At 38.5% G+C, this 17,822-nt stretch overlaps 1 protein-coding gene across 2 annotated transcripts in view; it reads left to right on the top strand.

Moving 5' to 3' along the window:
• The window catches only part of sptbn1 (spectrin, beta, non-erythrocytic 1), a 69,651-nt gene that overhangs the window by 42,733 nt on the left and 9,096 nt on the right, over positions 1 to 17,822 (top strand). For both annotated transcript variants that reach the window (XM_046857046.1, XM_046857047.1), the window contains 22 exons: positions 4,316 to 4,489; positions 4,584 to 4,675; positions 4,762 to 4,842; positions 4,959 to 5,074; positions 5,474 to 5,586; positions 5,674 to 5,861; positions 6,081 to 6,198; positions 6,887 to 7,045; positions 7,266 to 7,568; positions 7,861 to 8,014; positions 8,266 to 9,136; positions 9,639 to 9,776; positions 10,239 to 10,995; positions 11,184 to 11,386; positions 12,168 to 12,258; positions 12,792 to 12,938; positions 14,537 to 14,800; positions 15,542 to 15,766; positions 15,852 to 15,941; positions 16,086 to 16,364; positions 16,641 to 16,771; positions 17,451 to 17,655. In XM_046857046.1, coding sequence (XP_046713002.1) covers positions 4,316 to 4,489; positions 4,584 to 4,675; positions 4,762 to 4,842; positions 4,959 to 5,074; positions 5,474 to 5,586; positions 5,674 to 5,861; positions 6,081 to 6,198; positions 6,887 to 7,045; positions 7,266 to 7,568; positions 7,861 to 8,014; positions 8,266 to 9,136; positions 9,639 to 9,776; positions 10,239 to 10,995; positions 11,184 to 11,386; positions 12,168 to 12,258; positions 12,792 to 12,938; positions 14,537 to 14,800; positions 15,542 to 15,766; positions 15,852 to 15,941; positions 16,086 to 16,364; positions 16,641 to 16,771; positions 17,451 to 17,655 — 4,899 coding nt within the window. The remainder of the gene's footprint in view (positions 1 to 4,315; positions 4,490 to 4,583; positions 4,676 to 4,761; positions 4,843 to 4,958; positions 5,075 to 5,473; positions 5,587 to 5,673; positions 5,862 to 6,080; positions 6,199 to 6,886; positions 7,046 to 7,265; positions 7,569 to 7,860; positions 8,015 to 8,265; positions 9,137 to 9,638; positions 9,777 to 10,238; positions 10,996 to 11,183; positions 11,387 to 12,167; positions 12,259 to 12,791; positions 12,939 to 14,536; positions 14,801 to 15,541; positions 15,767 to 15,851; positions 15,942 to 16,085; positions 16,365 to 16,640; positions 16,772 to 17,450; positions 17,656 to 17,822) is intronic.

The following is a 17,822-nucleotide window of genomic DNA, read 5'->3' as shown; positions in this document are numbered from 1 at the left end:
TTCAAAAATTTTATGAATTCATTATTTCTTATCTATTTCAAGTTACATTCAATGCTGTGGAACAGCTACAAAACAAATATTATTACTTAACAACTGAAAAATCCTTCCAATAAATGTTATTGATTTGTTCTCCATTTAGAAATCTTCAATACACCTTTTACTATTTTGTCATATATTCAAAACGGAAGTATTATTTAGTTTGTCCTGGACAGATAAGGTCTTTAATGAACACTTTAATTTTAAACACAAAAAACCCTAATTAATCCTATAGTGGATAGCTGTTACAGAAATATGTAATTAATTCAGAACAGAAAGAGGTTGACTCAAGCCAGTTGTCGCTTCACCTGTGAAGCCAGGATCAGTTTACACTCCTGCATAGTGAGGAAGATTACTCACAGAAAGCATCTACATAACATCTGTAGCCCTGTCAAGGCTTTGTAGTGCTGACATTTAATATCACTGTGAAGCAGGTTTACTCACCTGTAACAGGCTAGCTTACACTGCAGCACTTCCTACCTCTTAAAAATTCAATCCTTGCACTCTACTTAGGTTTCTGATATACTGAAGAACCAATACTAAGATCCTCACGGTGTTGCTCTAGTGGCAGAATTTGCTACAATTTACTCACTTTAATTTAAAATAAAATCTACTTTAGCAACCAGTTTTTCATGACAAAACAAAAAAAAATTTCAAGAACACTGTTTATGGTTTAAGAATTGGAAAAAACTATTCAAGGCGACCTGCATGCATTTATAAAAAAGTCCACAACCATTTGACCTTGTTTTGCCAAATGAAAACCCTCTGATACAGGACATATAGTAAATTAGAGCATATAGGGCATTATTTTACCCCATGTAGTGCTCGTATTATACATGTATGCATTGGGATACAGCCTACTCTCCAGACCATTTCTATGGTACACAGTTACCATGGAAATAGGTTTAAATAAGTTGATTGGTGTACTTGTTATTTGAATGTGCATAAGTATACAACCTGATACCTTCAGTCTTATTTAAAACATTATTTTGGAGTCCTTTGGAATTACTTACAAGCCTGATTATGCGTGACTGGAAACAATTGTGTAAGGGTGTTGCCAAGATGGCTGCAGAGCAGTAAAAAAACGTTGATGAGATCTTTATCTGGGCACTACTCCTATAAATGTCAATCTTCCGTTTAGCTAACACTCTTTCATCTGTTATTTCTTTGTCATTTAAAATTTTACAATTTATAATCTCAAATGACAATGAAATAACACTGTCACTTTCAGCATCTTTCATGACTGAAAAGTGCTGATGTCATTGTAGAGTCACCATGCTGCACTGCCTTCCACCTGCTGTGTGTAAACCACGTGTATTTTCAAAGAGACACAATGCCACTGCGGCATGGGTGCTTGTGTGTGTGAGTGATTGTCTGCAGTAACACTCCTTACACACTCAGCATATACATGGACGATACCACCGACACCTCTGAAATAGGGGTATGCTCTCTATTCTCTCTATTGCATTTTCTATCAGATTGCAACCCCCACCTCATGTAACTTTCTCTTTGCGGATCACGTGCCATCTGAAATGTTCATCAGGATCTGTCCTCATGGGACTTGTATCATTCACCAATAGCACTCCCCCTCCCCCCTCTGTTCTCCTGTTTTCCAGACGCAGAGACCACACCTCAGTACAAAGTCTCCCTTATACATCATATCCCAGTGCACACGCCTCCGACGCCACCCAGTTACTCATTCACCCACACATGCTGATAGAGTTGTTCAAAAACTCCAGCATATTTTTATTATCTCCAAGAAATAGTGAATGCAACATAATGGAGCAAAGGAAAAACCATTATTCACAAAGGACACTTACAATCCCTGTTTAGAGTGGGACATTCCTTCCAAAAGTGTATCAATTTATCTTGTGTTTTGACACTTTGCTTTTCCTGTGAGAACCACTCTCGTCCATTGTGCGTGTCAGAATAGAAACAGCTTGCCCAGTCTGTTCTCAAGGCCACAGTACATCATTAACTTGAGTACAGTTTTAATCTCCCGCAGGAAAGGTGTTGGAGGGAAATACTGAAGCCTGTCATGTTGTCACATCGTGTACAGAGCTGTTAGCAGCTCACCTGTGTGTGGACAAAAATATGTCTTACGGGATCTTTAGTTTGTCTTCAAAACAAAGCAAATGCACCGTAACTGAATACAGAAAGCAGTGCTGAACTTTATTACTTATTATGAACATTGTTTCTCTGTTAAAGCATTACTAGTTTCATTCATAGCATACAGACCAGACATGGATGACAAATTGGCTTCGTTGTTCTCTGTGCAATTATGCAGAGTGCATTTATTTTTTTTGGGGAGTACACACATTCTTTTTCTCTTAGAGACATTCTATCCAGCAAAACAATACAAAGTTTTTTTTTTCTCACTGATCACCTTTTCAATCATGATGGATGGGATCTTGTTGACAATGTGTCCCACGTGACCAATTGCATGAGAAGGCCAGAGGTTCTCCAGTTTAGGATGTCTAAAAGTTTAGACAGATATTTGAAACCTGAATCATCAAAACAATGCAAATGACTAGAATATTTACCAAAGCTCTTTTGGTAGCACATTACCTTATTAACTATTATGTTGTGGTTTTTCTCTCATTTGTCTTTAATTGTATGGATCTAAAATCTAACCTTTGTCTACCAATTGTTGGAGATCTTAGAAACATTTTGGCCAAATGTTATAATAAATAAAAAAGTATGACAGTGTTTCTAAACTTCCAAAACTTTACTTAACTTCCAACATAAGTGGTCAGCGATTATAATGACGTTAAATACTGTAATCACACAAGTCTGCTGATTAGTGATTTTATACAGATATAGAGTTTAAAATAAACCTCAGACCTTTTAGAGAGGCAACAATCAACTAATTTTTCTTGGAGAGAATTGGGAATATTTTTTAAATACAATACTGTATTCAGAGCTCTGATTTCAAAGTATCAGCCAAAACCATATCTGTTACTGGACCAAAAAAAATATCTGTTGCAAATTTCTGAGAAAAATTAGTGATGTGGTGGTGATGTGCTGCTTTAGGCCAGCATCTGCAATGTGTCAGGAATAATACCACTGCCCTGTGAATATTTCATTCTGATTGGTAAGAATGTATTTGGTTTATAGGAACAGTTCAATATCCTTACTGGTAGAAGTAATTTATGTAATGATTTATGTAAAAAAAAAAATTTTATTCAATGGATGGACTCTAGAATGTGACTGTTTTGATAAAAAAAATATTCTTCTATGGGAAAGTCTTCAGCAGAACAGAGGAGTTCACGTTTTTTTTTGTGATTTGGGGTGGCAGAGATGGCTGCAGTTAGATGCAGATTAAAAAAACAAGCATAAATGCTAAAAAAAAATAGTCTTGGGTAAAAAAATGTACTTCAAAAATCTGAAAACAAGCAGGAGCAAAACAAACCATCAATTCATTAATTAATAACAACACAGAATGTCATGCGTGATCATTACAAAGCTTGAAAAACAGAATTGTGCTAGTGACTGGTTTATACACTGTGTGTGACTATGTGTGATTGAGTCCAGGTTTAAACAGTCAATGTTTTGTTGTTGTGTCACATGAAGCATTTGTGTTAGAAGATGTAGTCCATGGCGGCAGTGTTTGTAAGCTGCAGTGTTATCCGTGAACTGGAGTTCAACACAGTGACATGCTGCATTTTATCTGTCTTATTAACTATAAATGGATAGTGAGGAAACAACTGTTTGTAGCCTTTATAATGAGTGACAACAGGAACAAACTTGTTTTGTGGATGTTAGTACTATAAATGGATAAAAAGAATGTAATTCTATGTAATAATGAATACAATTAATAATCAAGGGTAGAATAAGAGGAATAAAAAAAACCTGATGAAAAAAGTTGTTGATACACAAGAATTGTCCTGTAACTACACAACACAAAGTATTCTATTTCTTACACTAACAAAATCCCACACTGTTGATGAGGTTCACCGTTGTCTTACTATTAGCAAATGCACAAATTTAAACAGGATGATCAGGTTAAATTTATGATGTGTCAGTTATCTTTTAAATAGAACATTTGGAAAACAAGCCAGTGATAGGAGGCAATTTGCATAGCTGGTGTGATACGGCTACCAAATTTTTTGAGAACAGGAAATGCATTTGAGAGAATGTTTTACAGCATTTCTTTCCCACAAAAAACAGATGTACCATTTCTTCATGTAACAGATGTAGCATTTTTTCAAAGTTTACAGTATTAGGAACTGTTTTTCAAGGAGAACACTGATACTAATTTGTCATTTGTGGTTTGCAGCCCAAACCTACAAAGGGCCGGATGAGAATCCACTGTCTGGAAAATGTGGATAAAGCCCTGCAGTTCCTCAAGGAGCAACGCGTTCACCTGGAGAACATGGGCTCCCATGACATTGTCGACGGCAACCATCGTCTCACGCTCGGTCTCATCTGGACAATCATTCTCCGCTTCCAGGTCACATAACAATAAAAATTCCTCTGTTTTAACCACAATCTGAAAAATGTTATGAACCTTTAAGTCACGTTGTGTGTTATTATGTGTGGAACAGATCCAAGACATCAGTGTTGTAACAGAAGACAATAAAGAGAAACGCTCAGCTAAAGACGCTCTGCTTCTGTGGTGCCAGATGAAGACAGCAGGGTGAGGCGTGTGTTCATTCAGTCATGTATTTGCATTATTGTGGAAATGGTAGTGTGTATTAGCTGAGCTTATTTCTTTCATTACAGCTATCCAAATGTCAACATCCACAACTTCACCACCAGCTGGCGTGATGGAATGGCATTCAATGCTCTCATTCACAAACACAGGTATAAACCCAGCCATCAAGGTTCCAGATTCAGTTCTTGACTCAACTTGTCCACCATTTGGCACCGTTCTACGTTATTTGACGCTCAATGAATCCTGTATCTTCTTTTGCTCACAGGCCAGATCTTATTGATTTCGACAAGTTGAAGAAGTCTAATGCTCACTACAACCTGCAAAATGCCTTCAACTTGGCTGAGCAGCACCTAGGCCTCACTAAACTGCTTGACCCTGAGGGTAAGAATCTTCTCTTTTCATTTTGGTTAAGAGCTGTCCTCTGAAGAGCTGCATTTTACATGTACAAATATATAATAATAATATTTTTCCATGGTCTGTCTTAATACGTAGTTCTGATTGTCCAGAATATGTAGTAATTGTAGTAATTAACACCAACAGCTTCATTATTAGTAGAGATGCAGTACAGAAGCACATCATTCTCTCTCACACCATGGTATTAAATAATATATAATATTTTGTAACATTTTAAATAAAGATTTACTAGAAAAACAGATACAAAAACAGAAAAGTAGCTTTTTTATATTTTAGAATATTTTATGTGCAAAAGATTTTTCCATTTAAGTTTTATTTCACAAAAAATAAATCACAAATAACAAAATAGTATGTAACTTTTTTTAGATATCAGTGTGGATCATCCTGATGAGAAGTCAGTTATCACCTATGTCGTCACATACTACCATTATTTCTCCAAGATGAAGGCTCTGAAGGTGGAAGGCAAACGTATTGGCAAAGTGAGTTTTTACACTAGATTATTTTTTGGTTTACATGAAAGCTTGATATTTTGCAGAATGGAAAGAAAACAGTGTTATATTCCCTAGGTGCTTGATAACGCCATTGAAACGGAGAAGATGATCGAGAAATATGAGTCTCTCGCATCAGACCTACTGGAGTGGATTGAGCAGACCATCATCATCCTGAACAACCGCAAATTTGCTAATTCTTTAGTCGGAGTCCAGCAGCAACTCCAGGCCTTCAATACATATCGCACTGTAGAGAAGCCTCCCAAGTGAGTGTTAGACCATTGGTATTCTTTAGAATTATGTCATGTTAAATTTTATAGATGTCTTTAAAGACATTTGTATAAGGAAATTGACTGACAAGAAGCTGAGAAGTGAATCAGTGAATCGTATTATTCAAATCGATTTTAAAATGGAAATAGTAAAATACCAAGTCAAATAATATTGTTAACACCTTGGGCTTGGGGTTTTGCTTTTTTCAAATTTAGGTTCACAGAAAAAGGTAATCTGGAGGTCCTTCTGTTCACAATTCAGAGCAAAATGAGAGCCAACAACCAGAAAGTGTACATGCCAAGAGAGGGCAAACTTATCTCTGACATCAACAAGGTGAGACATGGATTGGAAACAAAACGCAGCTTTTTAGTAGTGTACTAAAAAATAAGCTAAGTTTTTTATGAAGGAAAGTTACCCAGAGTTGATTGAGTTTATTTCTTTTCATTTTACATCACAGTATTTTTATGTTTATTTCAAATACTTCTCTTGAACTACATTTGATCTTGTGGAACATTACGTTCACATTAAGAATAACATTATTGTGTAAAAAAACAGCTATGAACAGTTATAACAGTTCCCTTCTCTTTTTTTTTTTTTTTTTTTTAAGTTTAATTAAAAGACCCACAATGCAACTTATTATAGCATGTTACCAAGAAATTGCAAAGTACCTCTGACTGTTAGAAAGCACTGGCACTGGGGAAAAGATTTTTCCTCTGTTTATTTGGAGCATCCATTGTCCAGGACTTTTTGGAATATTACATATTAGAATGAGCATATTAATATTAAGCTGTGATTAAGCTTGTAGCCAGCATTACTTATAGAGCTGCTTAGAAAATAAATAAACAGCATTTAATCAGATCAGAATCCAACACTCGCAACTCACAAGATGTGATATTTGGTGGTTGCTTGCAACATAGAGGCAGTTTTGATCTGTAAATAGATATTTTCAGGGATAGTGTTAGTCATATTGTGTGTGTGTGTGTGTGTGTGTGTGTGTGTGTGTGTGTGTGTGTATGCTTAGGCCTGGGAGCGCCTAGAGAAGGCAGAACATGAGCGTGAGCTGGCCCTGAGGAACGAGCTGATCCGTCAGGAAAAGCTTGAGCAGCTGGCACGCCGATTTGATCGCAAGGCAGCAATGAGAGAAACTTGGCTCAGCGAGAACCAGCGGCTAGTGTCACAGGTAACTAATCAGCATTTTTTTTATACCAGCTGATATAATTGTATATGGTGCATTTTATGTGCCACTGGTTGGTCATAATAAGGGAAATGTTACGTAACTGCAGTAAAATGACCTGGTCTTACAAGTCTGTTCTTGCAATAAGACTAAATAGTTTAATCATCTGTGCTTGTAATGAAAGAAATACAATTTACAGTGTTTTGCTCTCTCACTCCCTTTGCAGGACAACTTTGGCTTCGACCTCCAGGCAGTGGAGGCAGCCACCAAGAAGCACGAAGCCATTGAGACGGACATCGCTGCCTACGAGGAGCGTGTGCAAGCTGTGGTGGCCGTGGCAAAAGAGCTTGAAGCAGAGAACTACCACGATATCAAGCGCATTGCGGCACGTAAGGATAATGTTCTGCGGCTTTGGGACTACCTACTGGAGCTGCTCAAGGCACGCAGGCAGAGGCTGGAGATGAACCTGGGCATGCAGCGTGTTTTCCAGGAGATGCTCTACATTATGGACTGGATGGATGAGATGAAGGTGAGGCGAGGGAAGCAAAAGAGAGAAAGTGAGAGTGGGTGAAAAAGCATGAGTGGGCGGTTTAAAGGAAAATAACTGAAATCGAGAGAAGTAGTGAAGAAAGCAGAAAGCAATTTTCTAAAGAAAATGCTGTCTCTAATGCAAAAATCCTGTTTTAATGTATTTTATTAACCAGGTTTGACTGAAATATCTGACTGTCTTAGAGTCTTACTGCAATGTAGCCTTAATGTTAAACATTGTAAACTTGCAGTTAACTGCAGCTTGTGATTACTCACTTTTCTCCACATTACAGATGCTGCTGCTGTCTCAGGATTATGGGAAGCACTTGCTGGGAGTGGAAGATCTGCTTCAAAAACATGCCCTGGTGGAGACTGATATTGCAATCCAGGCTGACCGTGTGCGGGCTGTAAATGCTAATGCCCAGAAATTTGCTGTGGATGATGAAGGTAAGTAGATATATGGATTAAAAACTGAAAATGTAGTCCCAGATCTAAAACCAACAATTCTTAATTTACCCAAATTTATTAGAAACATGCATAATGTTAAAATATGTGAAAGTTTAGTATAAAAAATGTTCTGCATCTTCCTGATTTATGACACTTCTTAGCCGTTTCTTTTCTTGTTTATGTCTTCCTGTTTCACCAATGTATCTACAGTATATCTTTTACAATTTTTCTGTGTCTGCTATCTTTTGCAGGTTACAAGCCATGTGACCCACAAGTGATTCGCGATCGTGTTGCTCACCTGGAGTTCTGTTACCAGGAGTTGACGCAGCTGGCGGCTGAGCGACGCGCACGTCTGGAGGAGTCTCGGCGTCTCTGGAAGTTTTTCTGGGAGATGGCTGAAGAGGAGGCCTGGATCCGTGAGAAGGAGCAGATCCTGTCATCAGATGACGTGGGCAAGGACCTGACAGGTGCTGTGCGTTTACTGAGTAAGCACCGGGCTCTTGAGGATGAGATGAGCGGTCGAGCAGGGCACCTGCAGCACACAGTGCGTGAGGGACAGGCGATGGCTGATGCCGGACACTTTGGAGAGGCCAAGATCCGCGAGCGCATAGCCGATGTGCAGGCTCAGTGGGCGGCTCTGGAGCAACTTGCTGCTGTTCGGAAGGCACACCTAGAGGAGGCCTGCAGCTTGCACCAGTTCCAGGCTGAAGCCGATGATGTGGATGCGTGGATGTTGGATGCACTGCGCATTGTCTCAAGTGATGACGTCGGCCATGATGAGTTCTCCACACAGGCACTGGTCAAGAAACATAAGGACGCAGCCGCCGAGGTGGCCAGCTACCAGCCTGTGATTGACTCATTGCATGAGCAGGCTCAGGCCCTTCCCGGTGAGCTGGCCCAGTCGGCCGACATAAGTGGACGCCTGGCAGGCATCGAGGAACGCTACAAGGAGCTGACAGAACTCACCAGGCTGAGAAAACAGGCTCTGCAAGATGCACTAGCTCTCTATAAGATGTTCAGTGAGGCCGATGCCTGTGAGGTGTGGATCGACGAAAAGGAGCAGTGGCTCAACAGCATGGACATTCCAGAGAAACTGGAGGATCTGGAAGTTGTACAGCACAGGTGAGGATGGTCCACCACTAGGTTGATGTCTGCTGTTCGTTTTTGTAGCTTTGTACTGAAATATAGCAAACAAAAGTCATATGTTTGCTATACTGGCCATACTGGTCCACTGTATTCACCCCAGTTAATACCTCACTTTCATTTTGCCTGAGTACTACAAGCACCATAAATGTTTTTTGTTTTTTTTATCTCTAGTAAAGGTTATGTAAAAGATCTATGAAGTCATGGTGGCATACTGTAGAAAAGCTTTACATGAAATATTGCTATACGCCTTGCAATAGAAATAGCACATTAAGAGCGTTTAGTGCACCAGCTGTCCCTGCTGAGTCACACATCGTGGCTCTTCTGTTCTTTTGTAGTTTTTTTCCGAATTCACAGACAGACCCTTGAAAGTTTCGTTTAGTTTCTTAACAATGAATTCAATATGTTCCTGTCAAGCTCTATTTTTATTTTTATTATTTTTTTTATTTTTTGTAATGAGTAAATGAATAATGTGTTCCAGGTTCGAGAGTCTGGAGCCTGAGATGAATAACCAAGCATCCCGTGTGGCTGTGGTCAATCAGATCGCCCGGCAGCTAATGCACAGTGGACACCCCAGCGAGAAGGATATCAAGGCTCAGCAGGACAAACTGAACACCAGGCAGGTTTAAAAAAAATTCTTGTGAATTCAGAATTTCTCCAAACAAAGGTTCTAAACAGAAGGTCCACTTTTTATCTGATACATATTGCTCATGGACATACATATTAAATTTAAATTAATTGATTTATTTGTTTTATTTATTTGCTATTTATATTACTAAAATAAGCATTTAACCATTGCACATATCTTATACATCAATCTAACTCAATGCATTACAGTGTGCTTAAATACAACAGAAGAAGTGGTAAGTAAAATAAAATAAAACATTTAAAAAATGAAATTCAAAATAGACTGAACACAGAAAAAAATCACTTTAAATCACTCAATCCAGCGTAGTCCAAGTGCCAAATTCAAGTTCAAATTCTAATCTAAAATTCTAAAAGAAAACATGAGCTCATTAAAGTTATTCTTGTTTAAGCAAAATTACTGTGTATGTAAATGTCCACTAATTCTTCTCTGTAGGTGGAGTCAGTTCAGAGACTTGGTGGACCAGAAGAAGGAGTCCCTAAACTCTGCACTTGGTGTTCAGAACTATCACCTGGACTGCAACGAGACAAAGTCATGGATCCGCGAGAAGACCAAAGTAATCGAGTCCACTCAGGACCTGGGTAACGACCTGACAGGAGTCATGGCTCTGCAGCGCAAGCTAACAGGGATGGAACGTGACCTGGCAGCCATTGAGGCCAAGCTGGGAGACCTGCGTGGAGAGGCAGAGCGTCTAGCAGCTGAGCATCCTGAGCAAGCCAAGGCCATCACAGGCAGGCTGGCAGAGATCGGAAATGTATGGGAGGAGCTGAAGGACACCCTACAAAACCGGGAGGCCTCTCTGGGTGAGGCCAGCAAGCTGCAGCAATTCCTTCGCCAGCTGGATGACTTCCAGTCATGGCTGTCTCGCACGCAGACGGCCATCGCCTCTGAGGACATGCCCAACACCTTGGCCGAGGCTGAGAAGCTTCTCGCCCAACACGAAGGTATAAAGCATGAGATTGACAACTACGAAGAGGACTATCAGAAGATGCGGGACATGGGTGAAATGGTGACCCAGGGCCAGACGGATGCCCAGCACATGTTTCTGAGACAACGCCTGCAGGCATTGGATACAGGTTGGAACGAGCTCCATAAGATGTGGGAGAACCGTCAGAACCTCCTGTCCCAGTCTCATGCTTACCAGCTGTTCCTTAGAGACACCAAACAGGCTGAGACCTTCCTCAACAATCAGGTAATGTGTGAGTTTTGCACAATCAAGTAAAATATAAAAGGTGTTAATTAAACTTGAACTTATTAAACTAATAACTAAACTTAAACGTATTAAACTAAATTCTTTATCTATTTCTACAGTTTATGTAAGATATTAGAGATAAATAAAAAAATCCTTTACATTTTTAAACTCTTGTTTTCTTTCTTCAGGAGTATGTCTTGGCCCACACTGAGATGCCCACCACTCTAGAAGGAGCTGAAGCTGCTATTAGAAAACAGGAGGACTTCATGACCACAATGGATGCTAATGAGGAGAAGATCAATGGTGTGGTGGAGGCCGGACGCAGATTAGCTAGTGACGGAAACATCAATGTTGAGAAGATTCAAGAGAGAGCAACTTCCATTGATGACAGGTAATAGAAATGCACATATAATAATTTCTGTCAGAATTTTTCATTGTAGGGACAATTTCAAATTCTCACAAGTAACGAAAATTCATATGAATTTGACCCTATTCAAAGTTAAAGGAAAATGTGTAGTGGAAATTTATCGAATAGGAATTTAATATCAAATCCAAGTTACTCAAATCTTTGATGTGCCCAAAGACAATTAAAAAAATTAATGAGAGTTGCACATGAAGCATGTCCCAGTACACAAAATTCTGATCTTGGACTTTGTCTAATACACAATTGTTTGAGTGAGAGGCAGTAACAAGTTCAGAGCATCAAAGGAGACAGCATCTAAAATCAGAGGTATTATTTATGTAAGCATATACATGTATAAGTATTTATTTAAAATTATGCCTTGAGCAACACGCAGGTGTTTTGCATATTCTGAATGACGCGTAACTTCTAGTACAGATATAATTTTTTATTATGCGCAACTTTTCCTGTAAAAGTGTTCAAAAAACTTCTCGAATTAAAGGTGCAATAACTGAGTATATGCATACGTGAGGAATTCTAGTGTGTGAATGCTTATTTTCTGTTTGGACGTGGCTACTTCGAGTCATTTTTATAGACTATCTGCCTGGAGGTCGAGCTTCATGCACATGGTGAAGTCTCATTTACATCTCAAACACATACAACTGTAAAAGTTGATTAATATTACCTAAAACACATTTTACTTTGCAGCACTTCTATATAATGATAACAAGTTTGGGAATGAATTAACTCATCATAAACCTTTATACTACAGACATAAGAAGAACCGTGAGGCAGCTGTGGAGCTCCTGATGAGACTAAAAGATAACAGAGACCTGCAGAAGTTCTTGCAGGACAGCCAGGAGGTACAGATTCACATAATATTTTGGCAAAAAAATTATTTTAAACATTTTGTTTCTGTTTATGTTAGATGTAGTCAAACACAGAAGACATGTTTGGTGTCTAGATATATATCTAGAAGTAGATATTTATGCTATAAGAAGTACCAAGAGTAAAACAGTTCATTTTTAGTATTTGAAGTTGGAATAATGTGTTTTTGGATGATATGATTTTTCCAGTTTTATGTATTTTACTATTTTACCTCTTTCGAAATTAGTGTTACTGTGGGAATCATGTTTATTCTTAACTGATGTGTAATGATTTAGACATGCAGTTTGCATAATGCTGAACTGTTAGCCAGACATGTGTTCATTAATAGGCAAAATTACAGGGTTGAACATGTACTACTGGCACTATAAAAACCCACTTTGGACACATGTAACTTGTTCGTATACCAGCTGAAGTATTTGTAAAACTTTTCACAGGCTATAAAGAACATCTGTGAGCACCCTGCCCCTTTTGTTGCTTACACTTTATCTTTCCTGTTGTGTGTCTGCAGCTGTCTCTGTGGATAAACGAGAAGATGCTGACAGCGCAGGACATGTCATATGATGAGGCCAGAAACCTGCACAGCAAGTGGCTCAAGCACCAAGCCTTCATGGCCGAACTCCAGTCCAACAAAGAGTGGCTGGATAAGATTGAAAAGGTTAGTCTCAGATTTAAATGATTTATACTAGCTAGTATGCCTTAGCAAAGCCAAATTGTGCAAGTAAAACAAAGGGTCAAATATACAGAACATAAAAAGATTCTTTGATGGTTTGAGTTATCTGTTCACACTGACCCTTTCCCTTTATTCTACTGCTCAACTTTTTTTGCTTGTATGCGCCTTTTCCAGAATATCTCGAAGAAGGCAAGCGCCACCTAGCGGTGTAGTGTGTTAAAATGATTAAATTATTGGGCACATTATCTATATTTCAGTTCCCAATGCCAAGTATTGTCTTTCGTTACTCTTGCTAATAATAGACGTACGTGATCCTGTATAATTAGGACCTAAAACAAATTCAAATTTTAAAAGATTGATCAAATTACCATGCCAAAAAAATTCATGTACAAATAGAAATATGTTTATTTATTTATTTGTTTTTTAATTTTCTTAATTTATGCAACTATATATTTTTTGTGATTATTTGTAATGGGTTTAATAAATGTATTAGTCTTTTTAATAATAATACCGTATTTTTCGGACTATAAGCCGCTACTTTTCCCCCACGTTTTGAACCCCGCAGCTTAAAAAACTTTTTTATGAATTTTTCCTGGGTTTTTTCTCGGTTTCACAAACTTCAAGGCAAAAAAACTGAACTCTATAACATTAGACCAATGAAATTTCCGAACAGAAACGAAAAAACGCACCTCACCTGTGTTCTGAGCTGCACGGCGTCGGGAGAAAAAAAGTTTTTTTTAAACGCACGACGATGCCAAAAGATAAACTCTCGAGAGAAATAGTTGTGAAAGGAAGGAGGAAGACAGTGAACAATGACTTTCTTGGTCGGCTACTGTTTAGATACAAGCCGTTGTAATGCGTTGAGTCTGGGTGAAGTGAGAGCTCGCTAACTCCATTTGCAACAGAAATCATATAAGCACAGACAGGTTTACAAAACTCTTGCTTTTTTATTATTTTTGGCAACAGTGTTACGGGTTAGTCAAAGAAATTAAGAAATGAGCATCAGAAAATAATAAGGACATAATCCTCAGTCTTGAACACACGCAGTAATACCGGAAAAATGCGGCTGCAGGCTATTCCCAAAATACCGCTATTCTCCTAAAGGAGCCACAACATATTTCACCCGTTACACCGTGTAATAGACACTGTCTTTCGTTAAAGCCTGTGTAAAGTTCATTAGTTTCAATGTAGACATTATTCCAATGTATTATGCGGCTTATAGACAGGTGCGGCTTATTTACGTTCAAAATAAAAATCTTTGTAAAATTTAGTGCGGCTTATATATGGTGTGCTTAATAGTCCGGAAATTACAGTAGTCATTATAAATATTGTTATTCATGCGGTTGTTCAATTTAATGTTTTGTAATTTTATTGTTACATAATAACAAATATGTTATTTATGAATATTTTTTGTGTAAAATGTTTCATGGTGGCACAGGAAGCTATAGTTACAGCCTTCTGAGGATAAAATAGTTCAAATAGTTATATTAAGTTGACCAGTGTTTAGCTGAGTAATGTTTTCTTGTAAAATCTCATTTACATTAAAATCTTGCCTAAAGCCCTCTGTCTCTCTACCTCTGTAGGAAGGAATGCAACTGGTGTCAGAGAAGCCTGAAACGGAGGCTGTGGTTAAGGAGAAGCTGATGATGCTGCAGTCGCAGTGGCAGGAGCTGGAGTCTACAACACAGACCAAAGCACAGTGCCTGTTCGATGCCAACAAGGCCGAGCTGTTCACGCAGAGCTGTGCCGATCTCGACAAGTGGCTGGCAGGTCTGGAGGGTCAGATCCATTCAGATGACTTTGGCAAAGATCTAACCAGTGTCAACATCCTGCTGAAGAAACAAAATGTATGAGTAACAGGACATTGTTTTCTATTTTTATTGTTATTGTTCTTTTTTTTAACACATTTGTAGCTATCCAGGAGATCAGGGCTTTTAAGGCTGCAATAGAGTATACACATGTGAAAAGGTCATGTGACCATAATGCATCACCCTGCATAAAAAATGCAGTCACTTTTATAATAATGATAAAAATAATGCGCTTTAAAATATTTTTGTGTAACATTTCTACATAATCAATCTTCCTATCATCACCTGTCTTAGAGACCCGCTGCTTTGCACAGTTTGAGTTTTTACCTACTGATCAGCTAATTGTCAGGTCCTTCGTAAGTTGGCTCAGATTTGCCGTAATTAGAGAAAATGTCACACTGTGCAACACAGCAGGGACTGGAGATGAATTATATTTACCAAAGTCAAAGCAAGACTCAAATCATTCAAATAATTTGTGCTTGAGTCAGTTTTGTAAAAAGGTTCTATTTACAATTGACAGAAAGTAGATTCCTGACCTTTTCTGGATTGAAATAAATCAAACTATTTTCTAATTAATCAAACTAAAAGTTAACAAACTTTACTTTTATAAAATTCAAACTTTTTTTCCAGGCCTGAAAAAGTAAAAGTAAAGAAAATACATAAAATACCATTAAAAGATACCAAGCATCAAATGTCTGACAAAATAATTGTCATAATTATTACAGTAATCTAAACATTTTACTGTAGATGTGTACAATTAGGTCATGTGCTCTTGTACAGATGCTAGAGAACCAGGTGGAGGTGCGTAGGAGAGAAGTGGCAGAACTCCAGTCGCAGGCTCACGTGCTGCAGCAGGAGGGCAAGGACACAGATGAGGTGGACGGGCGGCGTGAGGTAGTGGAGAAGAAGTTCAAGGAGCTGCTGGATCCCCTTAAGAAGAGGACGAACTTCCTCATGGCATCCAGGGAGATCCATCAGTTCAACCGTGATGTTGAAGATGAAATTGTATGTTTTTATTACAATTGAATGGTTGAGAAATGTTTGAGCAAGTGTGTAAATCTTTAATTACATAATTTTCTTTATTTCACAGCTTTGGGTTGAGGAGAGGATGCCCCTCGCTACATCAACAGACCATGGTCAAAACTTACAAACAGTTCAGATGCTAATTAAGAAGAACCAGGTGAGGCATTGAAATGTAGTCAAACACACACACACACACACACAGAGCTAAACAATTAAACAGGTGTGTTCAATTTTATTGGTGATATCAGAGCTTTTAAACTTTAACAGTGTGCTTAGACTTCCACCACATTCTTTTATTCAGACCCTGCAGAAGGAGATTCAGGGCCATCAACCGCGCTGTGACGACATCTTTGAGCGCAGCCAGAGCATCGTGACGGGAGACAACCCAAGCGTGGAGGCCATCAGAGCACGTCTTGATGAGCTACAGGAGCTCTGGAACCTCCTCATCCAAGAGACAGCAAAGAGACACGAGCGGCTAGAGGAAGCCCATCGGGCGCAGCAGTACTACTTTGATGCTGCTGAGGCGGAGGCCTGGATGAGCGAACAGGAGCTTTACATGATGTCAGAGGAGAAAGCTAAGGTGTGTACAAGTTTTTAGCAAGAGATGGTGACAAATGTGGTGCCATTTTACATGGAAAGAAATGATTAGAGGCTGAATTTAATGACATTCTCTAACTAGCTGCTCATGACAGCAATACACACGTTGAATCATCTGATGTGAATTTATGGTTGAATATAAAGCAAGTTTTTCAGTTATTTATTATAATTATCATAATCCAGACATTATTTAAGACAAAATTATCTTACGACTGTTATTTGGCTAAGCTGCTGTTTGCTCACTTTATTTCCCTGACAGGATGAACAGAGCTCCGTGGCCATGCTGAAGAAACATCAGATCCTAGAGCAGGCAGTGGAGGACTATGCCGAGACGGTTCATCAGCTTTCCAAGACCAGCCGTGGTCTGGTGGCTGACAATCACCCTGAGAGGTACACCATCCTCCCTCATCCTTCTCATCCTTATTTATTATACATTTAATATTGGCTTGTTTAACCTGCTTGATATGTGCACAATTTTATGTCAGTACATTTAAAGCTCCTCATTAAAGAGCGATGTCATGTTTTTATGTTTAGACCAATCAGGATACAGCTCAGGGTGCAAGCTAAAAAAAAAGCAAACATGGAATGTTTGTATAAAAGTAATTACAAAAAAATTACATTACAACATTTTACAAGCATTTTATAATGACATTGTTTTTACCAGAAGCACTCGATGATGTTATTTTAAATTTAAGCAATAGTTTTTTTATACTATAGTCGCATTATTACTTATAAATGTTGCATAGTACAGCGCCTAACATTATTAGTAATAATGACGTTTTATAACACAAATATAAATTATCAAGGAATTTTCCACATTGCTGAAACTTTGACATTATTATTATTATCATTATGAATTGTTAATTGTTGTTAATTATTATTAAGGAAACATGAATCATTATAAATATATAATGGTTTACAAATATAGGTCTAACAGAGAAAGAGAGTGTGTTACCAGATTAGTGAGTAAATATAATTCACTCGTGGATGAATCATTTGTACCTGCGTGATTATTTGCATCAGTATGTAGATAACTGATGCTTCCCATGTGCTTCTGTTTGTTCCGCAGTGAGAGAATAGGTATGCGGCAGTCACAGGTGGATAAGCTGTACGCAGGACTTAAGGATCTTTCAGAGGAGAGGAGAGGGAAACTGGATGAGAGGTTCCGCCTTTTCCAGCTGAACCGCGAGGTGGATGATCTGGAGCAGTGGATCGCTGAGAGAGAAGTAGTGGCAGGATCTCATGAGCTGGGCCAGGACTACGAGCACGTCACTGTAAGCATGCAGGAAAATGATTTGCACTCCATCTATCTCTCTAGATGTTTGCCTGTGTTCTACGCTTAATTTTTCTGATGCTCACTCAAAATAATTGAATTTAAAGATTTGCAACTTGATTAAGCAAGCATTTGGATGACAAACAGCATACAGTTATAATTTAGATG

Source organism: Silurus meridionalis, chromosome 9 (assembly GCF_014805685.1).
Source record: "Silurus meridionalis isolate SWU-2019-XX chromosome 9, ASM1480568v1, whole genome shotgun sequence".
NCBI lineage: Eukaryota > Metazoa > Chordata > Actinopteri > Siluriformes > Siluridae > Silurus > Silurus meridionalis.
The sequence above is the reverse complement of the archived record's forward strand: the minus strand, read 5'-3'. Positions and strand labels throughout refer to the sequence as shown.